At 48.4% G+C, this 24,102-nt stretch overlaps 9 protein-coding genes across 9 annotated transcripts; 5 read left to right on the forward strand and 4 right to left on the reverse strand.

Moving 5' to 3' along the window:
- Positions 1-762: 762 nt before the first annotated feature.
- Positions 763-2,885, forward strand: F9C07_11992 (putative pyoverdine/dityrosine biosynthesis protein; the record flags this gene model as incomplete). The annotated part of the gene is made up of 4 exons (XM_041293773.1): positions 763-1,177; positions 1,237-1,622; positions 1,690-2,330; positions 2,420-2,885. 4 exons carry the CDS (start codon positions 763-765, stop codon positions 2,883-2,885), a joined length of 1,908 nt encoding a protein of 635 aa, XP_041148975.1.
- Positions 2,886-2,977: 92 nt separating this feature from the next.
- On the reverse strand, positions 2,978-5,832 carry F9C07_2286418 (uncharacterized protein). The gene is made up of 7 exons (XM_071510827.1): positions 5,568-5,832; positions 5,137-5,459; positions 4,929-5,004; positions 4,674-4,876; positions 4,561-4,621; positions 4,161-4,510; positions 2,978-4,108 (listed from the first exon to the last, which is right to left on the reverse strand). Exons 1-7 carry the CDS (start codon positions 5,689-5,691, stop codon positions 3,068-3,070), a joined length of 2,178 nt encoding a protein of 725 aa, XP_071367889.1. The 5' UTR covers positions 5,692-5,832; the 3' UTR covers positions 2,978-3,067.
- A 497-nt stretch (positions 5,833-6,329) lies between these two features.
- F9C07_2235879 (S-adenosyl-L-methionine-dependent methyltransferase) lies at positions 6,330-7,454 on the forward strand (the record flags this gene model as incomplete). The annotated part of the gene is made up of 4 exons (XM_071509981.1): positions 6,330-6,341; positions 6,391-6,785; positions 6,857-6,905; positions 7,038-7,454. The coding sequence occupies 4 exons, from the start codon at positions 6,330-6,332 to the stop codon at positions 7,452-7,454; spliced, it is 873 nt and encodes a 290-aa protein (XP_071367890.1).
- A 541-nt stretch (positions 7,455-7,995) lies between these two features.
- Positions 7,996-9,780, forward strand: F9C07_11988 (putative phytoene dehydrogenase; the record flags this gene model as incomplete). The annotated part of the gene is made up of 3 exons (XM_041293771.1): positions 7,996-8,223; positions 8,270-8,803; positions 8,863-9,780. The coding sequence occupies 3 exons, from the start codon at positions 7,996-7,998 to the stop codon at positions 9,778-9,780; spliced, it is 1,680 nt and encodes a 559-aa protein (XP_041148972.1).
- Positions 9,781-9,841: 61 nt separating this feature from the next.
- On the reverse strand, positions 9,842-12,098 carry F9C07_1796314 (Lycopene beta-cyclase). The gene is made up of 6 exons (XM_071508386.1): positions 11,903-12,098; positions 11,755-11,854; positions 11,359-11,705; positions 11,137-11,310; positions 10,794-11,084; positions 9,842-10,732 (listed from the first exon to the last, which is right to left on the reverse strand). The coding sequence occupies exons 1-6, from the start codon at positions 11,923-11,925 to the stop codon at positions 9,904-9,906; spliced, it is 1,764 nt and encodes a 587-aa protein (XP_071367891.1). The 5' UTR covers positions 11,926-12,098; the 3' UTR covers positions 9,842-9,903.
- A 306-nt stretch (positions 12,099-12,404) lies between these two features.
- F9C07_2261304 (carotenoid oxygenase) lies at positions 12,405-14,298 on the forward strand (the record flags this gene model as incomplete). Its single annotated transcript, XM_041293770.1, has 3 exons — positions 12,405-12,436; positions 12,490-13,126; positions 13,177-14,298. 3 exons carry the CDS (start codon positions 12,405-12,407, stop codon positions 14,296-14,298), a joined length of 1,791 nt encoding a protein of 596 aa, XP_041148970.1.
- A 213-nt stretch (positions 14,299-14,511) lies between these two features.
- F9C07_2286422 (uncharacterized protein) lies at positions 14,512-16,467 on the reverse strand. The gene is made up of 5 exons (XM_041293760.2): positions 15,747-16,467; positions 15,605-15,691; positions 15,352-15,543; positions 14,951-15,288; positions 14,512-14,891 (listed from the first exon to the last, which is right to left on the reverse strand). Exons 1-5 carry the CDS (start codon positions 16,243-16,245, stop codon positions 14,871-14,873), a joined length of 1,137 nt encoding a protein of 378 aa, XP_041148969.2. The 5' UTR covers positions 16,246-16,467; the 3' UTR covers positions 14,512-14,870.
- A 1,187-nt stretch (positions 16,468-17,654) lies between these two features.
- F9C07_11984 (isoamyl alcohol oxidase) lies at positions 17,655-19,659 on the forward strand (the record flags this gene model as incomplete). Its single annotated transcript, XM_041293769.1, has 5 exons — positions 17,655-17,729; positions 17,784-18,175; positions 18,227-18,431; positions 18,494-19,420; positions 19,471-19,659. The coding sequence occupies 5 exons, from the start codon at positions 17,655-17,657 to the stop codon at positions 19,657-19,659; spliced, it is 1,788 nt and encodes a 595-aa protein (XP_041148968.1).
- A 244-nt stretch (positions 19,660-19,903) lies between these two features.
- On the reverse strand, positions 19,904-23,118 carry F9C07_2215658 (uncharacterized protein; the record flags this gene model as incomplete). The annotated part of the gene is made up of 5 exons (XM_071509676.1): positions 22,800-23,118; positions 22,313-22,724; positions 21,208-22,237; positions 21,072-21,114; positions 19,904-20,925 (listed from the first exon to the last, which is right to left on the reverse strand). The coding sequence occupies exons 2-5, from the start codon at positions 22,324-22,326 to the stop codon at positions 19,904-19,906; spliced, it is 2,109 nt and encodes a 702-aa protein (XP_071367892.1). The 5' UTR covers positions 22,327-22,724; positions 22,800-23,118.
- Positions 23,119-24,102: the final 984 nt, after the last annotated feature.

A 24,102-nucleotide genomic window follows, 5' to 3' on the forward strand; every position in this document is an offset into this window, starting at 1 on the left:
GCCGCTTGGCGAAACAGCACCGGTGCCTGGAATGCTACCATGGTCCGGGGTACACCCCCTCAAGAAATTTCACTGATGCTTCTAGATCTCAAGACCGTCTATACTGCCTTTTACGACTACTGGATCCATATATGTCACCGGCTGTGCAACAGCTTCAAATCCCGTTCCGATAGATCATGTCGGAATGGGATCATGAGGTACCGGTCGGTAGTAAACGGTCTCGGGATGGCGACTGTACATGGCATATCCACCCAAGGCCCTGAATCTAACAGTCTTGAACTCGGGAACCGTAGAAGCTACTACGGCGTGGGTCCTGTCCCGGAGCCAATCTCGTCTACGGCAGTGCTTGGGGCCTTGAACATCTCTTCAGGGTGCAAAACTTCAGAGTTATGCCTAGTGCGAGCCTCAGGGGCGTCTAGTTCAAGCACTACTGGATTACACGAGCAGCGCGGAAAATACCGCTGCAATCTCGTCGACAGGGTCAGGACAGGGCTGCAGGAACCCTCATCATATGATATTCGTCAGTCCGTGCTCCATGCATGGTTGCTCCAATCGATTTGATTGGTAAGGGTTGACTAAATTAAACTATTTTTGCAAGTAAATGTGTACTTTATGCATTGATTTGCCGTCGAGCAGTTGGCTATTATCCTACAAGAGTATAAATATGACTATCACGCACCATGATGCCAGGATCACCTCAAGAAGGCGTGGCTTAAGCATCTTTCTTATCTTCACTTAAACTTACCAAGCGAACACATCAACATGAGCGCAACAGAGGTTCAGGTTCCATTCGCCCCGACGAGCTTCTCAGCGTTATCCCCTGTCGAGTCTATTGTCTTCGACGCAAAAGCACTTCAGAAAGCAACGGAGATCTTGAACGTCATCTACCGTTATCGCGCACCAGTTCCCGAATCCGTAGAGGATCGCAGCGATGAGGGAACCCTAAAGTTTCTCCCGCTGATCTATTCTCGGGTGAAAGCTCACCAGGCGATCCAATTGATTCTGCCAGCCTTTCCATTCAAGTCCCCGAACCGCAAGAATAAAGTCCTGGGTACCTTGCCTGATAAGGGAGAGGAGACTGCCTTGTCACACCTGAATGGCTTGTGCGCCGCGATTACAGATATCTACGAGCCTGGTGCTATATTGACTATTGCATCTGATGGCCTTGTGTACAATGGTAAGTGCATTCTTAAGGAAATACTTTCTACCTAAAGTTATCAAGACTGATAAAACTAGACCTGCTAGGAGTGCCCGATTCCGAAGTCTACGCATACGGACAATGCCTTCGACAAATAGTCCTCGACCAGGAATACAAACACATTCAATTTATTAGACTCCAGCACCTCCTGCACGTACACGAAGATATGCCCCTTGACGCTGCTACATATGAGAGCCTCGCCGGAACCTTTCGACAGAGATTGGTGGAGAACTATACACCACTGGACTACGACTGTGCTGCCAGTATCAAAGAAGATAAAGACGTGTGTGCGACATACCGAGGCTACATCAAGTTCCTCACCAAGGACTTGGAGCACATGTACGTCGATGACGGAAGCGTTTCGAAACGTTCCCATAAGCAGAAGCTGGAATCGATCGCTAAGGAGATGATCGTCCGTGGCAAGGTAGGTCGCGTGTTCTGACACACCGAAACGATAACGCAAGTTGACTGATTCTGGCTTTTTTCACTAGGCCTTCGCAGAAGCAATCCGAAAGAACTACGCTGATCATATCCGTCTATCCATTCACCCATCCGCCGGATCCACCAAAATCTCTATCAAAGTGTTGCCTCTGGCTCTCCACGCCGTGACCCCCTGGCACTCATCTCCCTGCTTCACCGTGGACGGAAGAATCGAGTACGGGATGCGCGAGGTATTTGATAACCGTGAGGACGTGGAGTTAGTACACAAAGATGGAAGACCATGGTACTACCGCGAGAAATCGGACCTGTACAGATGGTCTGAGTCTGTGGAGATCGAGCCCCAATACCCTTGTGGCCTGATCATCCGACCAACTGAGAGTAACACATCAGTTACGGATCTGGACATGCTCAAGCTCCGTGGACTAGTCCAGGAGAACTCTCCCGTGGTTCTCCGTGGCTTCAACGATACCCGTGACAAGGAGCTGTTTGTCAAGAAGGCCGAGGAAATGGGAACTCCTATGCCCTGGAAGTTCGGTTTGATACTTGAGGTCAAAGACCACGGTACTGAATCCCAGGGCCTTAATAATGTGCTATCCGCCGAGTGGATGCCATTCCACTATGATGGCCTCTTCAAAGTCAAGAAGGAGATAAATGCTGATGGAAAAGAAGTCACTGTTTCTTGCCCGCCCAAGTAAGTGGAACCAAATCCTTCTTACTATTTTTACTTCCATGATATATCCCAAAAGAAAAATGAACTCATCTAACAAAATCCAATCTCAGATTCCAATTCTTCACCGGCATGACTCCCTCCCCCAAGGACACAGGCTTCACGCTCTTCAGTGCCTCCCACCTCATCTGGCACTACCTCCCCCAGAACTACACACTGGAACAACTCTCAAAGCTATCCTGGACAGTGAGAACCACATCCTTCGATGAAGCCAAGATCACCGACCTACCACTCGTTGTCCCACACTTTGCTCACAACAGACCCTGTCTTCGGTACCACGAGCCTTGGCCTCAAGAGAAAACGGCCTTCGACCCGACGTACATCACGATCCAGGACGTTCCCAACTCCCCGGAGATATGCCAGATGCTAGATTCGTTGCTTCATGATCGTCGTGTGGCTTATTGGCATTCGTGGGAGGAGGGCGACTGGGTTATTAGTGATAATGTGACGATGATGCATACGCGGAGCTCGTTTACGGCCAAGTCGGATCGGTGTTTGAGGAGGATTCATGTTGATTGATTGATTTGATGTATTTTTCTTGTGTTTCATGGTTTGGATGTTTGGCTTTATTATTTTGTTGTGTTATTTTATGCTTTCTTACATATGCGGAGGTGTTCGACTTTCAGGCGGCCATCCGCCTGGGAAAATTTGATGTCATGAATTTCATATGGTTATTGTACAAGGTATTGATCGGATTACAACTATCGCTCCATTTGCTCGTATCGCTCCCGTGCAGTCTGCCTTGTCTTTTCCAAGAATTCATCGTATCTACCGCGGGTATTCCGTCCTGCTTCTTCGACCGCATCTCCCAATTTGCCTCCCTGTGCTCCTAGACCAACACCTTGCGCGTAGACCTCAGTGGCAATAGGAGCAGTCATGCCAGTGCCCTGGGCACCAAGCCCCGTTCCAGCAGACCACCCCATCTTACTGAGAAGAGAAGCGCCCTTCGACGTTGACTCCACTGGGGGTTCTTCTTCCTCTTTCGGTGGAGGCGCGCTCTTCTTGACTGGAGCCTTGGAGCTGCCAAATGCCTGTCGGCGCTCCCTGGCACGGTCGCGGTACTCAGGTGTTTGCTGGGCAATACCATGTTTGATAAGCTTCCCCATTGCCTTAGATGTCAGCTCTTCATTCTGCAAGTTACTTTGGTGCAGCTGACTGAGTCGTTCGTGGCGGTTGACCTCTGCGGAGCTCTTGAATTGACGCATGCAGAGATAACAGCAGTTCCGGTTGGGATCCGCATAGGATTGGGCTGGTGGAGCGCCAGGATCCGTGGACGGTGCTCCTTGATCAGAGCTGATTCCGACATCATCTGGGTTCTTCTTCGGAATGCCATGGAGCTCGGCATGCCGATTGCTCCAGAATTGCAGATGTGATGGCATCGCAAGCTTCTTGGCGCCAGCGCCGGCCGGGTTGTCTGCTTTCCTCTTCTTAGTTTTGTCCGTGTCTTTCTGAGTCTTTCCCTGATTTTCTGATTGATCGTGCTGGTCGTTCTTCAACAGCATTTGGTTGTTGTCACTCTCGCCAGTCGACACTGTGAGCTCTGTAACGTAAGCCTCCTCATCCCAGTACATAAGCTTTAAGGATGGGTTATTGAGAGGACTGAAGGTGAACCTCTCCGTCCGCGCCGAGGGATTGATCACGGGAACAAATACACCAGCGTGAATGTAGCTCACAAGCACTGGCCTTGATGATATGGTGAACTTCTCGAACGAGTTCAGACGTGTAACGGCCGCTTGAGCATCCTGAAAAGCACGGTAAGAACGGATTTCCGAAAATTAAGGATGTGTTCCTTACCTGTATAGTTGCAAATTCCGCAAATCCATAACGCCAGCTTTCGTTGCTCTTGCGATCTCTTACTAGCAGAACGCGGCGGATAGACCCGTCCCGAGCTCCCAGGTTGGAATCGCCCGTAGTGGAAGCCACTTTAGCCCCCTTCTTCTGATTTCCTGATGCATTCTCAGAATTACTAGGAGCTGGCCGGTATAGTTTAGCGACTCCTTTGGCAAGAAGCTCTTCTGTGACGGTGGGTTCGAGTCCTCGGAACAAGAGAAACTGGGAGGGCTGGTTTTCAGGAGCAGCATCATTGTCACCACTATTCTCGACCTTGGGAGCAGCGATTCCAGGAGGCCCCGTGGGACCGGGTTCTTGTGCTCGTTAGTAAGATAATGATGGACGGTGGGGCGAAGATACATACCAGGTCGGGGGGCTTGACACCGGAAACATTTTGAGCGTGTAGAGTAATTGACGATCGCACACTGTATAGAGATATTAGCTGCGTTTCCCAGCAGCGTGTAATATACTACCCACGTTCTTGCAAGTCCAATCCCCCTCAGCTCTGGCGCGAGCACGATCCTCTCTCTCCCGGCTATATGCGATGCGGACTTTGGTTCCACGGTCATCCCGACCAGCGCTTGGACCGTAGAAGTAAACGGACGGAAAGTTGCGCTCAACAAAAGCGCGCGAAGAATTGAGGTCTCGGAATCGGAGAAAGCCGAGCTGTCGGGATATTTCTACAAACCGTCAGGACATCCATAAATTCCGAAAAGGTAGTATCACTCTTACTAGTCTGCCGATCACGGATAACCCGAACTTCCTCAAGGCCCTCAATATGATAACCGTCTCTGAGTTCATTCGTAATCTGTTCAACACGTCGACCGGAACCACCGGTGACATGCACATCTCAGCCTCTTGTTACCAAAACGGTGCTTTGTGGAGCGCAACTCTGAGCTTCCACGTGCAATGAAATCTCAGGGGGAAGGAGTATCCCAACGTCTTCTTCGGTCATATCCACCGGCAAGCCATCCATCATCACTTCTCTGCTTTCTTGTCCGTAGTAACGGCCTCGTCGCGGGCTTCGACTCCGACTCCGACTGTGACTTCTGCTCCGACTGTGGTATCCAGGCGAGCGATAACCCTCCCGGTCGCGATCTCTATATGCCGGCCTCCCGCGCCGGGGCGGGGGCGATCGAGACGAGCGTCGTCGATACTCATCACGGTCCCGACTGCGGTAACGAGGTCCGGAATCCGGGCGGTCTCTAGAGTAATCGTGTCTTCTGTCCGAGGCAGGCCCTCGCGGGGGAGAGCGCGGAAGATCTTTTAACCCGAGAATACAGTTAGCAGTTGCCGAGTCGGAAAGAGAAACTGTACGGCTTTTCTTCAAGCATCCACGCCTATGCTATCGTGCGGGGAGGAGCGTAATACCGCCAGGCGAGCGCGAGCGCGAACGGTCGTCGTACATACGGCCGTCCCTATCATCACGGCGCGGATAGGGCCGGTGAGAAGGACCCGGCGGATACCTATTATCTTCAGGAGGTAAACGAGACATGATGGAGTGACATGTGAAATGTTATGAAAGATGATGCTTGCGCAAGACTCGAGCGACTCGAAGGAGAACAATCGATAGTCCTCGGCAGAATTCCACACCGCTTGCCTGCCCAGGGGAGTCGCCTACACCTTCCCAATTGAGCAGCATATAGTTTGACAGCTTTAAAATTCCATATCGTGGACTCTTACTCTCCTACCAAAAACTATTCCATCTTATACTGTGCATAGTTGACTAGGCACAGAATATACTAAGCTGAGATGCATATCTCATGTAAATCATTGTCAGTATTTATGACTTTTCTACTGTGAGAACCTCATTCTCATTGGAATTTATCTCGTTTGAAAAGTATCTCGAGTCCAACTTGCTTTGCCATTGTGACTCTATTAACGTACTAGTGGACTGCGTGAAAGAGAATTGGAACGGTTATGACCGCTATTGCGAACTCAGTCGATATCCTCATATGAATGACGCTATATGTCGGAGTAATAACGCTTGATCCATGCCATTAACATGGTACGCGCGTCGGGAATTCTAATTCAGGCAACCCGTGGAGTTGGAGGTGAAACAGTACTTTTGTCAATAATTCTGGATGTGGGCCGTTTCTGCTAAAATCGTGGTTTCAAGTGAGCTTTCTCCCAATGTCTCTCAGGGTGTAGCCTACGTTGACGAGCTACAGGCTTGAGAATAATATAAGAATAGCAGCCATTACATTGCAAGAGTGGCATCATTGAAGCTGAAAGTCAATTATCTGATATTACATGGCCTACTGGTGACAGTGACGTATCATCTTTCACAACCTCTATTGCTTCGAGCATCAAGGATTATGTCTACGAGAACGGCCGTCGCTATCATGGTTTTCGGGAGGGTGAATATCTTTTCCCGAATGATGAGACCGAGCAAGCTCGCATGGACATGCTTCATCACATCTATCGTCTCATGCTAGGGGGTGGCCTTTATAAAGCCCCGACTCCACAATCTCCTCAACGCATCCTGGATATCGGCACAGGGACCGGCATCTATGCGATTGATATAGCAGATGAATTCCCGAATGCAGAGATATTGGGGATCGACCTAAGCCCAATTCAGCCCCATTGGTAAGTCAGTCTTATAGGTTTGACATATCAAATCTAATAGTGCTCGGGAATGTATCTAATATTGCTTTCAGGGTTCCGCCGAATTGCAAATTTGTCGTCGACGATGTTGAAGCCGAATGGGTTTATCCAGAGCCTAAGAAATTCCACTACATCCACTAACGAAATATGGCTGGCAGTATTTCCAACTGGGACCGGCTCTTCCAACAAGCATTCCATCATATGAGGCCTGGTGGATACATAGAAATGCAATAGTTTCGTGTTTGGTTTTATTCGCAGGAAGGCGAGCTCTCGGATGAGTCTTATGTTCGGCAATGGAATTGCCACCTTGTGGACGGCATGAATATCTTCGGAAAATCAATAAATGTCGTCGAAGAGCTAGTCGAGAAACTGAAAGCGGCTGGATTTGTAGGAGTGCGTGAAGACGTGCTGAAGGTTCCCGTTGGGCCCTGGCCAAAGGATCCGCGTCTCAAGGAGCTTGGCCGGTGGATGCAAATACAGACAATGGATGCCATCGAGCCATTGCCCTTGGCGCTCTTTCCTCGCGTACTGGGCTGGTCTGAGCAAGAAAGTCGTATCCTTTTTTCGAAAGCTCGACAAGAATTTAAGGAGATGAAAAGGCAACTTTATGTTTACACGCACTTCATCTACGGACGGAAGCCTGAAGCCTAGTTGCCCGAGCCAACAAATCTATTGTCTGAGTTTGAGCTCAACCTAAAAAAGGATTGTTATCTTATGAGAGCATAATGGTGCAATGGTCTCCTTTCGCTCGCTAGGATGTTATCATGCGAAAACCTAGTCCTACTAAAGAGCATGACCCCGAGGAAACGGTAAGTTGCCAATGGCCTTGCCGAACTATACTATCTCGTTGTCTACCTAGTTATACTATATGAATTAGTCGAGGTAGCCGAATTGCTGAAAATGCTTGAGGTTCTTGAAAGGCTCAAAACCGTATTGTGCCAGGACAGTCAAATAACTTTGTCACGCCAAGAGGTTGCGAGTCCGGCCTTCCTTGAATCTTGATTTTGAAAAGCTTCAATATGTGATGATAACGTCATACATATATGTGATGTGGACGAGATAAGGTAGTATATAGTACGTTTAAAGATATTAGAGTATCGTTTCACTTCTCTCCTAAAAGATACAGTGGTGCGAAAAGTGATTGCTTTCCCTAAAACTTAGGGCTACCACCGAAACCTTTCAGATTGTGGCGATGGCCACCATGATTGTTATTGGTGAGCTTGGCTTTTATAGACTCATGTCCTCCATCCCCATTGGTATCTTATCAAGGCCCGAATCAAGGCAGCTAATAGCTCCAGGTGCTGGTGCCGGAGGAATTGCCACAGCAGCACGACTGGCCCAAGAAGGGTTCCACGTCAAAGTTATAGAACAGCACGGATTCATTGGGGGTCGATGCTCCATTATCTCAAAAGACGGCTATGTAAGTCTCAATCTGGACCTGAGAAAATGTAACTAACCTTAAGTAGCGCTTCGACCAAGGCCCGTCATTGCTTCTAATGCGCGAGGTCTTTGAAGAAACGTTCCAGGATCTCGGTACCTCGTTAGAGCAAGAAAATGTCCGTTTAGTCAAATGCGAGCCAAACTATTGTGTTTGGTTCCCTGACAAAGATATCATAGAGCTATCGACTAATCTCACACGCCTGAAGGCGCAGATACAACATCACGAAGGTCCCGATGGGTTTCCACGATTCTGTGCCTTTTTGAACGAGGCCAGTACTCATTATAACCTGTCACTTGCGCATGTGCTGCGAAAGAACTTTCCTGGGTTTCTGAGTTTGCTGCGGTGGGATGTACTTAGATCTCTGATCTCCATGCATCCATGGACGAGCACATACTCTCGAGCCGCGCGGTATTTCTATTCAGAGAAGATGCGACGTGTGTGGACTTTTGGTAGTATGTATCTGGGCATGAGTCCTTATCGGGCTCCAGGGACGTATTCTCTGCTACAGTATATCGAGACGGTGGATGGGATATGGTACCCAGAGGGAGGATTCCAAAGGGTATGCTATAGGATGAACTCCATCCTATCAATACACCGATTAGCTAATAAAAAGAACAGGTCCTGAGAGCTCTAGGAGATATCGGAATGCGATCTGGAGTCGAATACATCCTAAACAGTCCCGTCAAGTCTGTCCTACTCGATGACAGTAATCACGTCGTAAAAGGTGTTCTTTTGGAAGATGGCGAAGAACTTTATGCTGACTTGGTCGTCATAAATGCCGATCTTGTCTACGCATACAACGAACTCCTTCCAAAGACACGCCGGTCGCACGACCTGAAAAAGCGACCTGTATCGTGCAGTAGCATCTCATTTTTCTGGTCTTTTGACGAGAAACTACCTCACTTACGAGCACACAATATCTTTCTGGCTGAAAAGTACCGGGAAAGCTTCGATGCCATCTTCGAAGACCACCGTATTCCAGATGAACCGTCATTCTATGTTAATGTGCCCAGTAAGATCGATCCAACTGCAGCACCACCTGGTAAAGAGGCTGTTGTCGTGTTAGTCCCAGTAGGTCATTTGACATCTGAAAAAGGAGGACAGCTTGAAGAAGAGAAATGGGATACCCTAGTATCTCAAACGCGTGAAATTGTCTTGGACACTATCGAGGCTCGAACGGGGCTACAAGACTTGCGGTCTAGGTTGGTCCATGAAATGGTTGAGACGCCGCTTTCTTGGGAAGAAAGGTTCAATCTCGACCGTGGTGCGATCTTGGGTCTATCGCACTCGTTCTTTAATGTGCTTAGCTTTAGACCACAGATCAAGCACCCGGATATTGAACGGCTTTATTTTGTTGGAGCCAGCACGCATCCAGGGACAGGGGTTCCTGTTTGCCTGGCGGGGAGCAAGCTTGTCACTCAGCAAATAGTGGAGGATTGGAATATGGGAATCAGGCAAAAGCCTCGATCGGGGTTTATATTGACACTAGTGATGGCTCTGTTGACACTGGTGGTATCCTTTTTGTGGAGGCATTAGGTTTATGACGATGAGAGTAAAAACACAATTCAAGGACTGAATAAGGCCTCCCAGGCCAGAGACCCTTCTAGATATCAGCTCCAAGCTCATACGCCGAGATCTTAGTAGGAAAGCTATTCCATACTACTTTCTCCAAGCCATAGCCCGATAAGCAACCCACAAGCGTGTTCCTAGTGGAAGCCTTAGCTTGTCATCGAGGGTTCTCGGCCTCATACCTCTTCTCAAAGCTGCCCCTATCTCCAGGTAACTATCAACGGTCGCAAGAAAAGGCCCTTGAACTTCATCAGGCAGAAATTTCATCTCCTCCCGAGCTGAAGCACTGAGGAATTCCGCCCTATCAAGTAGTCTATCCCGCACCAACTCTAATCGAGAATCTGTAGGGGAGGCAAGCACATCTTCAGGACCCAACCCCTGTTGCTTCAGCCATGTCGTAGGTAGATATACCCGGTTAATGGCAGCATCACGAGCAATATCACGGGCTACATTGATATACTGAAGGGTCTGGCCCATCCTTTCACCTGCATCTACAACGCGACGACGAAGAAACACGTTGATTGCAAATTGATGATCCGGAAAATGATGAACGACCAGACCTAACATGGATGCCGCTACCGAACTAGCGACGTGATAAGCATAGGTATCAAGATCAGATTCTGTGACGAAAGGGAAGGACCCAGGTTTGGCGCTGAATGTAAGATCCGTCCGGAAGCCCTCGATGAGACCTTTTAGATGCTCGAGCCGCAATCGGGAGACGGGAAGACTGTCAATAGCTGCGATAAGCTCTGGAGGTGCAGGATGTTTAGCCTCTTGGTAGCCAGGCGAGAATGGAAATAGTTCTGGGTGAGAAAACTTAGCTTCGAGAAGCTGATCGCATTGCTCAATTATCATGCGTGCGCTTTCGGTGTCTTGTGATTCGTCGACTAGGTCGTCTGCTACTCGGAAGAACGAGTATCTGCATACGGTACTTATGAGCATGTCACATGAAGTTTACCTGGGAGGAGACAGTTACTCACAGCAAGATTAGATCAATCCGGAACGGTCCCTGAAACATGGCACTTCCCATGTACATGCTTTGGCTGGAGGCTGCGAGACGGTCAACTGCCTTTCGCAGACTAGCCACGAATTGTTTGTCTGGATGGTATTTGTTGGTCACAAATCGTGCTAGGACCCGGAAATATGACGGGAAGCTTTGGACTGCTTGCGGTGATTGCACTAGTTCACAGGTTGCCATCGCGATAGCATAATCAATACATACTAGACCGAAAACGATCACTATGTTGGTGATAAGGAAGAAGAGCACTTCCCTAGCCAGGTCAGCATGTTCTGATGCCGGTAATCGACGTTGGTAAGGCTTACTCTATATCCATACCACTCCATAGCTGAACGCCTAGTTTGGTCGGCGCTTCAACAGTCCAAGTTCCTTGATTGATAGAAATTGTGTCTACTGTCCATAGGAAGAGAGTGGGAAGCGTAATGGATACCATAAGCTCCAATTTGGGAAGTGCTATAATGAAACCAGACGAGAATACCCTAAGATTTATGTCAGGTATGACCAGTTCGCGATGCATGAGCACTTACCATTGTATGAGAAGAAAAGGACCAGCCCATGTGATGATCATACCAAAATAAGTGAAATGATCTCCAAAGCACAATGCGATAAGCCCAACGGAAATAGCAAGGAGAAGTATGGAAGCTCCAATTAGGGTTTCCTTTCGTGCGACAGTACCCAAATACATCGGCAGCACAAGCCGCCGGGTTAGAATTAAATATACCAAGCTGGTATTATACGTTTGGATGATAAAAAAAAACACCTCTTCTGATGGGATATCGTATAGTGTCCAGCCTATAGCTCCATTAGGGGCGTACGTCCAAATGCGATGACGCACCAGGTACGAGTCCCAAGGAATGGTAGCGACCAGGGATATCTAGCTCAACAGTAAGTCCCCTATTCCTATTTACAGGAACAATACTTACAATGACGAGGGTGGAAATCTTTTGCCAGTCCAGACGTGTCATGAATGGCCAGTAAACCAGAGTCAGGATCCCCGCTAAGGGTATATTATAGGTGACATGTCTTAAAGGTCAGCAATTCCAGGATAAAACGTGATAAGAGCATACTCACACCAGAATATAGTCGAGTCCCATGGTTTAGGTGGTACTGATTGTGGTTTGACGATTTTGAATTGATGTAAGGGTGGATTTGTGGGAAATGCTTAGAACATCTTGATTTATAGCAGGCCCTCGATAAGACAACACATTTGCGAGTCAGCGATTCGCCCCTTGCAGTAGACTATAGCCGGTTACATACTTAGTTTCCCCACAGAGATACAGGTTAACAGCTCATTAGCGACGTCATGAGGTATCGCCCAGCAAGAACAAATCGTGGTGATCGAGTAAACCCAAAAGACGAGAGAGTTCAGTCGTGCCAAGCACGTACCCAGTTGGGCTGTACAAAAACAGGCCTACATAAAATATGATTTTTTATGCCATGAAACGATCCGGACCATAATATATTGATCGAATATGTGGTGTAACTTAAATAAGCAGCTCGCAGGGTGCACATTTTCGCTACCAGTTGGATCTGTACCTAGGGCAGCACATTATCCCATGTCAAAGCCGACAACATGATTGGGAAAGAAAAAAATCGCAAACATCTGTATGTACGAGTCATAAGCGAAGAGAATATTTACTAACTCGGCCCTGTCATAGTTATTTCTCCGGAAACTATGCTCCCATATACACAGTTCAGCATGCGTATCCCTGCGAGGTTCAGGGCACAATTCCCGAGGAGTTTCTAGGAGGACAATATGTTCGCAACGGCAGCAATTCTCTTCAAGATGATGATCGCCGCGACCTCCACTGGTTTGATGGTGATGGCATGCTTTCTGGGGTGTTCTTCAGGCGCATGTCTGGCTCGAAGGTGCAGCAGCCGTTGTATTCGAATCGGTATATCCTGACGGATGTGCACTGCGCAACGGCGGAGTATCCACATATTAGTCCGATTATCTCAAGCGCTACCACACTACTCAGCCCTATGGTATCTCCGCTGAAAGTTTTTATGGGCATGTTGCGGACCATGGCGCTGATGCTCTCATCCTTCCTCGGCTTTGTAGTCCGTCCAATCCGGAGAATTAGCACCGCCAACACTAACATTCTCTATCATGATGGAAGGGTGCTGGCAACCATGGAGACTGGTCCACCAATGAGAGTCTACCTTCCGTCTCTAAGCACAGTAGGATGGTTCACAGGGAGTAGCGCCGAGGGAGAGCCCCCTGATGAGACAATGGGGCCATCTATCGGTGGTCCTGGGATAGAAGGATTTCATAACGAGATGACGACAGCTCATGTACGTCTCCATCTTGTTATTACCAACGGATACTAACTCCAAGATACCAGCCTCACAGTGATTACCAGACAGGCGAGTTGCTGCTCTTCCATTCGACATTTATCTTCCCATTTGTACACTACAGTATCATATCATCTGGATGCGCCGGCAAGCATGGGTCATACCTCAACCAACCCGTTCCTGGTTTCACATCTGGAAAGATGATGCATGATTTCGGGGTTTCGCGCAAGCACACCATTATGCTAGATGTTCCTCTTTCTATGGATCCAACAAATATAACCCACAACAAGCCTGCCATAGAGTATGACCCACACGGTCGCACCCGTTTTGGGGTCTTTCCTAGGTACTGTCCCCCTCAGATTCAATGGTATGAAACCGATCCTTGTTGCATTTTCCATACGGTCAACAGTTGGGATGAAAGCGTCCCCTGGGGAACACGAGTACACATGCTCGTATGTCGGATGAACAGTGCGGCTCCCATATACCATATGGGAGACCTAGACGCACCAGCAGAGGCAAATCACGAAAATCCTGAATGTCGCCTATATTACTACCAGTTTCCGGCGGATAAATCCAGCACTATAACCGAGCAATGGGCGCTGTCCGCAATTCCGTTCGAATTTCCCCACGTCCCACGACATATAGAGATGACCGCCGCCCGATTCGTGTACGGATGCTCCATGAGCGAAGGGAACTTTGCCACGAGACAGAAATCCAGCGTCAAGATTGACTGTCTTGTAAAAATAGACGTCCGCCACCTATTGCAGGTGGCTGAAGCTCACCCGCCAACTCAGATAACTGGATGCGTTGACCAACGATCTATCAATGAGATTCTCGCTATTAATGATGCGAATGACCCCATTCAAGTGTTTGCTCTTCCGTATGGATGGTACGCACAGGAGTGCTCATTTGTGCCCCGGAAGGATGGCATCTCTGAAGATGATGGATGGCTCGTCACATATGTATTTGACGAATCTCAACTTGATGCCAACGGTAACGCGCCAGCAACCTCGCGCAGTGAATTGTGGATAATCGATGCTCGCAACATGAGGGATATTGTGGCGAGGGTGTTGCTACCACAGCGTGTGCCGTACGGTATGCATGGGGATTGGTTTTCAGAGGAGCAAATCTTGAATCAGCGGGAGGTAGCTGAGTTTCGCTCTCTAGACTGATGGTAGACATGAGATGACAGAGTTCCTGTATTTTTTATGACCTTTTTCCAAGACCGGCTGCTAGGGTACAGGTCATCAGGTGATTGTATATTTACTAGAACCTGACCCCTAGATTTAATAAAAAGAAAGATGCATAGATCTATACAAAAGTAGTTTTATTGACACTTTGCAGTCTAGTCTAACCTCACTATGAACTAGTTCATGTGATCGTATCAGCAGATCAGTGCTTTTTCCTGAAAATGCAATCAACGTTATAAACTTGACAGAATAATGTTCGTGCAAGCATTATCATCGCTCATCTATGTCAGTTTAAGGATGTGGATTGTGCTGTGAGGGATAGCCGTGTCGATTGGGATATATGGCTCTTGACCTTGATCGTTGGATTGGCCGGCCTTTTGTAGAGCTTCTTTGGTTGATGTACTGTAGACGTTTATATATGAACAGTGTATGTTAAGGCTTCATGGACGCTCCTGTGTAATGTCTATATATACTTATTCCCATCTAAACACAAAGGAGTGGTTTTATATACAATTACCACTTCTAAAACAATACTCACCACAAAGAAACACAAATCATCTTGAAGAAACCATGCTCTGCAAACATCAGTAAACACACTCACAACAAGAGAAAAAGAAAAAGAATGAACACTCACAAACTCCTTAACCATCCTGATCTCCCCGCGCGGCTCGTCCTCAGACGTTTTAAACCACGACGTATTCCCAAGACCATCCGGCCCATCTACACCACCCGTTATATGCACATTCTGTCTATGAGACTCATACCCCAAATCCCGATATGATTTCATATCCTCCAGTGGTAGGGGCACCTCGCTCAAGCTCGTCGTGATTAAAGACCGTTTCTTCCGTGCTGATGTCGCACTCCGATCGTAGCGATTAGCTGTATATCCGCTTGATCCGTATGGATACTGGTTTGTGCTCGAGTTGCGGGAGATGAAGGATTTAAAAGGGGGGAGGCAGCCGACTATGACAGCTAGTTTCTCTTAGTATACCACTTTTTGTTTATCCACATGGAAACAGGAAGTATTGAACGTACAGATTGAGGATTCAGCGATACTCCATATAGCAAGACCGACTTGGTCCGAATAGGCTCTTCCGGTAATCTCAATTGCGCGCACGATTGCTGTTGCGATGATGATGAATCCGACGCAGAATACGACACCTAGACCGATCTTCTGTTGTCTGGTGATTTTCGCCTTCCAGAGGATGCGAAGGGGAAGAGCCATGACTGTGATTGTTGTTATTATCGGGACGAATCATTATGTGGGATATGTGTCAGCGAGTCGTACTCATCAGGTCAGTGATGATATCCACAGCTGTACTATAGCTGATGGAGATAACGGAGCCTTTGATATCTGCGGGCTTTGTGCATTTTCCTGACAAGACAATCGATTAGTCTCTCTTTCGTATTCCGTGTCAAGAGAAAAGTACCGAATCTGAAGTAATCCGACGGAGGATGACAGTTGAGTGCCGACGCAAGCCAGCACCCAACATACGCTATGAAAGCGAATATGGCGATTACAGCACACGCGCGACGGTACTTCGGGAGTCCGTCTGAGATCATCCAGAACAAAGCCAGGAAGGAGCCCTTGATACTCCAGAGGATGGACCAGAAAAGTCCGATGATGACGAACTCCAGGTGCACATAGCGCAGGGAATGGTATTTGATGTCTTCTCCGGTGGGGGTTAGAGTCATGTAGTAGAGGTGTGGCGCTTGGATGGTCTGCAACACTGCGTTTGTGATGAGCAAAGCCAGCCCGAACAGGACAAAATAGTCGTCTGCGAGCAAATGCTTCATGCGCTGCAGGCGGATGGCTATACGAATCGAGGTGAATGCTACGCTCAGCGCCACACCTGCCCAGGTGATGCCAATGAGGCCATTGGCGGACAGGTGGGTTGCCACGCCCTGGGGAGCAGTAGAACTGCTCATGCTGGTCGCACGGGTGTCATTAGGTGGGGGATGGGTGAAAGGTATATAGATGAGTACAATGCGAAGTGGAAGGCATGGTGAAGACTCTAAGACGGGTGAGATTTGGAATATGCATGTTAATTTACTCAAATCTTCAATAGGTGCACTGGCTTCATCCTTCGCTGGGCATGCACATGAAGGACAAGGATCCTTCCAACACCAGAGGATTACAGTTGAATCTACTTGGCTAGGCTACAGTAGATCATACCAAAAGACCGAGCGTCGGCCGCTGGTCCCCCTCCGGAGGCCATCATTAGATGGTCCGTGCTGTTATGGGGGCCGTTTGTGGGCAACCGCAAGGACCACGGCTTCATCTTAGGGCCGGCTATTCCGACAATTTATTAACCCTCCTATAATCTTACCACCTTACAGTAGTTTGTCCGAAGTGTTTCACAATCCCTGTCGCTCTACGTAGGCTACCCCAAATTAGTTGTCTGTATTATGCCATGTACTCCGGGTTCAAATGCCGTGCAGCTCGTGTCGTGGTGATCCTGAGTCCACGACGGAGGCCATCTGCCATCCCATCTTAGGGTTGTGGATCTCACGGGATACAGCAAGGCAAGACGACAGTATGTGAGCACAAGCCAATGGTTCATCTACGAAGCCGGAGGCAATGTCAGTGTATGGAGTGCCATGGCGCCCTGATTTTTGCTCTCTTTTTGAACTCGGGAGAATTCTTTTGAGCCTGTTAATTTAACGGATTAAGTTTTTAATTTGGAGAAAAGGGGACTAAAACTAAGCGAAGGGACGGACAACGGACGGACCCTTGGCCGTCAACTTTAGTTCCTCCGTCCCCTGTATATCCGCTTGACCATGTGGGACTCGAGGTGGAGCCAACGTGGCCGGAATGCTGTCAAGATTTGATGGTCTTGCCTGGATTCTCGGAGGTGGGATGTCGCCAAATGTACGACTGAAACAGTGAGCAGAGAGCAAACGCATCTTACATGTGCACTTGCATACAATTCTAAATAAGATAGTCATATCTGCAAAGTTCATACATGAGGTGAAGCCTACCATATTCTCAGGGCTAATGAGATGTAAAGTCACTCGAGTCAGCATTCAATATACGCCTGATATGATCCGGGATGCGGCATATTCCGACCTCGGTTGTAGTGAGTCGTACCAGAGTGATGTTAATTAATAGACTAGACCAATGTAACGCCCATGAATTGCCCAATCAGACCTTCTTCCTCAGACGAAGAACCGATTCACTGCGAACCCATGCACAACCCCTGCACAAATCATGTCGGTTACGTCGCTTGACTCGTATCCGCAGCCAATAGGCGAAAGTATTTAGATTCAATCCTGACCGCAACTCAGCTTCTTTTTCGTGAACATCCCCTACAATAGCTCTGTTTCAGCAGTTGACCATGCGTTCGACACTCTGGTCACTATTAGGCCTAACCGGGTTGGCCTACGCCAGCACCGAAGGTTCCTGCAAATGCGTGCGTCTTTGAAAGAAATGATATCTCGGACGGTTGATACTAACCACACAGCAGACACCCGGAGACTCATGCTGGCCAACACTCGACACTTGGAATGCGCTCAACGCGTCAGTATCTGGAAAGCTCATCAAGAACACCCCTCCTGCCATTTCCTGTTATCCGGGTCCCTACCAGAACGACGAGGAGTGCGCTTATGTCTATTCGCAATGGTCCAATGAAACCTGGCAGTCTCTGTCACCTGTAGGATACATCTATCCTACAGATGACAATTGCCCGCCCGTGGATCTCAGCTCGGGAGAGAAGCCTGGAAACTGTACCTTGGGACAGGCTCCTTTGTACACCATCAATGCGACAGAGCCGGAAGAGCTGGCTACTGGGATGGCGTTTGCGAAGAAGAACAACATCCGTCTTGTTGTTAGAAATACCGGCCATGATATCCTCGGAAAGTAAGTATGGTATCTTGCGATCTACGGTGGCATCGGCTCATCAGTTACTAGGTCGGAGGGTTATGGTGCCCTGCAAATCTGGATCAAGTATATCCAGAAAGGAATTACTTATCATGAAAACTACGTGCCATCGGACCAGTGTAAGCACACAAACTGGACTGGCGCTGCGTTCACGATCGCAGGTGGTTACGTCTGGTCGGACGTCTATCAGGAGGTATTTAAGCGTAACCTGACCATTGTTGGTGGAGGAGACCCTGTAAGTCAAAAAGTCCCTATTAATATATTACAGAACACAGCATATCTAACTATTCCCAATAGACGGTGGGTTGCATCGGTGGATACATCCAAGGTGGCGGCCACTCACCCGCAAGCCGCGACTACGGTCTAGGATCAGACCAAGTCCTCGAAGCGCAAGTCATGCTAGCCAACGGCACCACCGTGACAGCCAACGCATGCCAGAACTCCGACCTCTATTTCGCGATCCGAGGCGGCGGCGGCGGCACCTACGGCGTCGTCACCTCCGCAGTCGTAAAAGCCTACCCTTCCAAACCCGTCGTGGCCCAATCGCTCGCCATAATGCCCCTGGGAAACAACACCGACGCCCTCCTGGAAGCAGTCACAGACATCCACACCGAATATCCATCCATCTCCGACGCAGGATTCTCCGGATACGGCACCTGGTCCATCAACGGCCCCATGGTACTCTTCGGCAACGAGACGGTTGGTTACGTCCATGCCGTGGCAGCCATGGGCAAATCCCAAAAGTACGCGGAGGTAGCATTTGAGCCTCTCCTGAAGAAACTGCAGAAATACAACGGTACTTCGCTCTTTGTTTCGGTTCAATGGTTCCAGTTTCCCTCCTATCCGGCTTACTACAACGCCATGTCGGGGGCGCATCAATCTACTGGCTCCGCGAATTCGGCTTTGACTTCGCGAATGTTCGACAAGGACTCTCTGACCAAGAACCGTACTTTGCTTCGCAGGATGATCGGTGTTATTGCCGGGGCTCCGGAAGAGTATACCATCAACAGTGTGGAGCTGGTCGGTGGTGGAAAGGTACTGACTGGCGGAGAAGACCGTTTCTCGGGTGTCAATCCAGCCTGGCGCTCGACGTATATGGTCAATGTTGTGGCTAGGGGTTGGGCTGACGAGTCCACCGCTCAAGTTGTCAAGGATGATATTACTTACAAGAAGGGTGGGGCGATGAGGGCGTTGACTCCCAAGCTGGGTAGCTATATGAACGAGGTGGGTTCCTTCTATATTCTGGAATTTTGACGATGCTAATATGTTGTTAGGCCGATCGAAACGATCCTCTCTGGGCTACTGACTTTTTCGGTGCTAACTACAAGCGCCTGTCTTTGATTAAGCGGAAGTATGACCCGGAGGGCTTTTTCTACTGTCCAGCCTGTGTGGGTAGTGAGGCCTGGCATCAGGATAGCCTCCCCGGTCAGGCTTACGGTCCTCTTTGTCACGGGAGAAAGTAGATCGTGTCCCTAGGTAGATTATTACCTGCTGTACAATAGCTCTTGCAAATAATAATTTTGTATTATAGATTTGACCTCAAGGTTGTAGCAGAGCCATGGATAAAGTGGAGTAGCCCTAAGAGGAGCAAGCCGAATATTAAGATCTTTGTATTCCTAGCGTGCACATTGAAAATAGGATAACTTATATATTGAACAGAAGGATCTTCAACATCAATAAAAGATGGAATAATATTGGCTCAAGCGGTCATACAATGGCAATCCGCTCAAATGCATCAAACCCTGCTCTTTCCAAAGCCTCTCCTCGCATAACACCCTCAACATACGCCTCCCCGATCAATACCCATGCATTTTTTCTGCCAACTTGACCGCAAAGCTCGCCGATTTTCTGTTTCAACGATGCAATCTTCCTCTCAGTATCCGCAATAGATAATCGCTGTTGATTCCTCTTGGCAGTAGACTTCAATTCAAAGAGATGTTTTTCCAACTTCTCCACCGTATTCCCCAGGCTTTTCACTTGCTGCTTCAAATCCTCATCGATGTGTCGGAATACGTAGGGTACAATGGCACCCCGTACCGGCATCACCCAATCACCACAACTCAACCAACTAGGCCCCATCCCAATGAGACCATCCTTCGTTCTAAACAAGGAGCGCCAGTTCATAGCGGAATAGAACGCATTCTCGTACCGCTGCGCCTCTGGTGAAATAGGCTCCATCTCAGCCTCTAAGAAACGTCTAGACTGCCTGGGTATTCTTTCCTCTATCTTGCTACAAAGGCTCTCGATAATTTCCTCGCTTCGTCTTTTTTTCTGCTCATCACCATGACTCTCGTCAGGCGGTGGTATGCCTTGGTCTGCTGTTCCTGACCATGGAAGGTCGTCAAACTTTTCAATCAGCTGCCGGTAGACGGCTAGAAGGCTTTCCAGTCGCCTTCGCTTATTCGCCCTTATTTTCTTAAGCACGGTGAAGGCTTTGATGTCTATTCGCAAAACTGTAACCCAAAGGCGCACCTCGCGCTCGATGATCTCGCAAAGCCAGACGCGCGGAAGCAGCTGGGGTGGTAGTGATGACGAGGATCTATTCACATCTCCATCCATCACAGAGTCTAGTTCAGTGTCACGGGAGGAGAAAGAAGAAAGGGAGGAAGCAAGAGCGGTAGCAATCGCATTGAAGCTCGTGCCGACATCAGAGGGGTAGGTGTAGGGCAGCGCGGCCAACAATTCGAGAAGGGTATTAGGGCGTCGAGGTGCTCTTTCGAATACGAAAACTTCGCGTTTAGGATTATTTCATCAATTTTGTCGAGGGGCATAGCGTCAAGGTATAATGTCGTCCCATCGCGTGAAATCGTAGGCGAAGGGACCGCTTCCTGCAGTTGCCCTAATGTCCCGGCTGCAAAGGCTGTGCCGCCGCCACCTGCCGCCACCGCTGCCGCGGCTAGGTTGCTGTTTACCAGAGACTGTAGATGCCGATGTCAGTCCAAGCCTTGGGGGTGCAAGTAGGAGAAACGATAATATATAGAACGAGACGAGTAGATTAAGAGGGCACTTACTGTCCAAGAACCCAAGGCTGGGACCCAAGAGGGGAGATCATATGTTTTACTAGACTTGCATTTGAGCGGCGCTTTGAGAAGGTCGTCGGCGTCACGCGGACGGGCCGCAATGGAGAGCAGGTCAAGACTGTGTGGTTCATTCTGGGAAAGTAGGCATGCTGCGACGTTGACCAAGATCTCGGCTTCGCTGGCCTTATAATCAATCTCGATGACACTCCATAGTCCCTTGGGAAGGGGCACCGATGATATTGAAACTCCCACCATGGCTGTTGGGCGCTCCATGGTGGGTTGGTTGCTATTGGGAGCACGAGTGCCAGGCCGGGGCGGCAATGGCGGGGGATGAGTAGAATTAGCATAGTCACCTGGCTGGAGACGCTGCTTATCTATTCTTAACGACTCGGGATAAATCAGAGACAGGCCGCCAAATACGAAATCCTTTGGATCCGTAGCACTGCGACCCTTGCAGGTTAGAAGCCATTCGCGGAGGGTTAACTTGTGGCCCTGGGCAATGGCTTTACGAGCCAGCAGGACGTTGGGGATGTCACCAGTGTGAGAAAACCATCGCGGCAAAATGTATGTCTTGGCAATATTCCACCCTTTCTCCGGCTTCATTGCCTCCCCAGGGTTTTGATAAGCCCAGATAAACGAGGTCAATAAAGCCTGGAGGCTAACATAGTGCTTGCCGTAAAGAAAGACAACGTGTTTTGCCAAGCAGAATTCTTGCAGTACCCAGATGCGCTTGAACCATTGCCGATTAGTTAGATCGAGTACAGTCATAGCTGCCGCTGATATGCAAAACCGGTCATTCTTAAAGAAGGCAGAGGATGCTGCAGTAGTAGATGTGCTCTCGTCGTCAATCAATAACTCGAATGGGGGTAGTTCCCTTGGAGGCCTCTGCGCTAATGCTTCTAGCTCAGGAAGGCCCTGAGCTAGCTTTGACGAGCAGTCACCAAGCCAAACAAGAACAAGGTCCGCCGATTGGTATATCCTGCCCATCATTCCAACCTGGGCATTTCTTTCGGTCATATCGCTGTTGAGATGGTCAGCCATTCCGCGATATGTCTTTCTCCGATTCTTCGAAACACGTGGGGACGAAGCCGGGTACCTTTGTTCATGCATACCGCATCAATCCAATACTCTCCATTCCCAGGCCGAGTTTTTCGAAGGGATAGTAGAGCTTCGTAGAGGTTCGCAGTCACGCCGAGTCTCTTGCCATTGCACAGGATGGTCTTGGTGGCGCGCACCTCTTCTTCAGCCCCTGGGAAATGCATGTCATACTCTTGTCCACGATACGCCGCTTTCACCATATCCATTATTATGGCGGCACCGGCACGTAGATATGAGTGCTGTTTCCTCCATGTGTACGATAAAGCCGTGTACTTGGGGCTGTCGTTAAGACTGACGACGCGAATGGAGCATGATATCTCATCGCTCGGCCTTCCAGGCTGGACTCTAAGTAGACGAATGTGCGATGGACCGGGCAAGGGATGGTATTGGAAAGTACCTTCCGATAACCACTTCTCCGAGCATTAGAAGCTTGTATCTATATGTGTGGATGGGAGTTTCTTGAGCCTAAAGGTAGGTTTGCATACCGTGTGTACTAGTTCTTTCGAGGTTCTTTGAAGATAATTTGCGACTCTGGAGCTTGAACTGACCTCCATAATGTACTCAACTTTGCATTACCTTCGTCGGTGCGGGGGGTAAAGTTAACAAGCAGAAGACGGAATCATTATCTTTGAACCTTCCCTATCTTTATATTCCAAGACAGTATTAAATGAAATGGTGGAAGATGGCGCGATGAAGCACTGCCCCCACATTGAAGTCGCGTGCATTGTCTTAGTCTTTCAGCCGGGTAAAACATGTTGCACTGTTGTGGTCTACATAGCCACACCATTGTAGATTTGAATGGAGGTACATTGGGAAAGTTGTAAAGAAGATCACCTGCATGCCGATCATGAGCTGCGAGGTCCTTTACGGCAGGCGATAGGGACCACTGCCGCAATTCTTTGTTTCTACTACTCGTAGCATGTACACGATGCGGTATTAATATGCATGACATTTATTAATGTTTATTTGATGCCCTAGATACGAACCTTGATATAAACGTAATCACAAAATTTATGAATAGATACTTAAAAAAATGTTGGGGATTATATAAGCTCCAATGCGTAATCACGATAGTTAAACGAAGCATATTAGGGCACTATGGATATCTCCATATTAGTTGGCAGTGTTCGCTCAAGCTTAGTCTTAGTAAGTCTACTTTTGACAAGTACTTGTGTTGCTCACTATCTAGACTTGTACTTTAACAGCTTAATACTAAATACTCAGAAAGAAGAAGCGTTCCAAGGGCAATATTAAAGAATTAAAGAATGCTATTCATGATCTACTACGTAACCTGACTGCCACAGTGCCACCTCAAGAGCTATATTCACTCACTCGGTGCATAACGTGACCAGAGCATGTATGAATCACTTAGTGAAGAAGATCATTCAAATAGACTCCGCTCTTTATTCTGGATAAACAAGAACAGTGGCTTTGTTGATCCTCTAGTGGCAGCCTTGTTTCCGTGGGTTGTAGTGAATAAGGTTACTTTGTAGGATACCACAGACAAGAATGCCTTTGTACAAATATAAACTACAAAGAAAATAAAGGCTTGAGCAGATCATCTTATGTTTATTCTATAAAACTCACGCTTACCGCCTTCTTCAACTCTTGTGTTCCAACTGTCTCAACCACTTTCGCACAGTGGTCTTTAACTGATCAACACCTCCACACAGCCTTTTAGACTGACCATACATCAAACATCGCATCCACCACCACAAGCTCACACCAAGTCTAGAGACTCAAAATCCCATCCACCTCACCGAATAAGAGTCAAAGCACTCTCAAGCT

The sequence above is a fragment of the Aspergillus flavus genome, chromosome 6, assembly GCF_009017415.1.
Source record: "Aspergillus flavus chromosome 6, complete sequence".
Lineage (NCBI taxonomy): Eukaryota > Fungi > Ascomycota > Eurotiomycetes > Eurotiales > Aspergillaceae > Aspergillus > Aspergillus flavus.

Coding starts and splice junctions, on each gene's coding strand:
- F9C07_1796314 (XM_071508386.1), bottom strand. CDS start 11,925: ATGGGACTCGACTATATTCTGGT. Junction 11,706..11,754: donor AGATTTCCACCCTCGTCATT/GTAAGTATTGTT, acceptor CTGTTGAGCTAG/ATATCCCTGGTCGCTACCAT. Junction 10,733..10,793: donor CGGATTGATCTAATCTTGCT/GTGAGTAACTGT, acceptor TACCGTATGCAG/ATACTCGTTCTTCCGAGTAG.
- F9C07_2286422 (XM_041293760.2), bottom strand. CDS start 16,245: ATGAGCAGTTCTACTGCTCCCCAGGGCGTGGCAACCCACCTGTCCGCC. Junction 15,692..15,746: donor GTCGGATTACTTCAGATTCG/GTACTTTTCTCT, acceptor TTGTCTTGTCAG/GAAAATGCACAAAGCCCGCA. Junction 15,289..15,351: donor TATCGCTGAATCCTCAATCT/GTACGTTCAATA, acceptor AAGAGAAACTAG/CTGTCATAGTCGGCTGCCTC.
- F9C07_2286418 (XM_071510827.1), bottom strand. CDS start 5,691: ATGTCTCGTTTACCTCCTGAAGATAATAGGTATCCGCCGGGTCCTTCT. Junction 4,622..4,673: donor GGGATTGGACTTGCAAGAAC/GTGGGTAGTATA, acceptor ATCTCTATACAG/TGTGCGATCGTCAATTACTC. Junction 4,511..4,560: donor GTGTCAAGCCCCCCGACCTG/GTATGTATCTTC, acceptor AACGAGCACAAG/AACCCGGTCCCACGGGGCCT.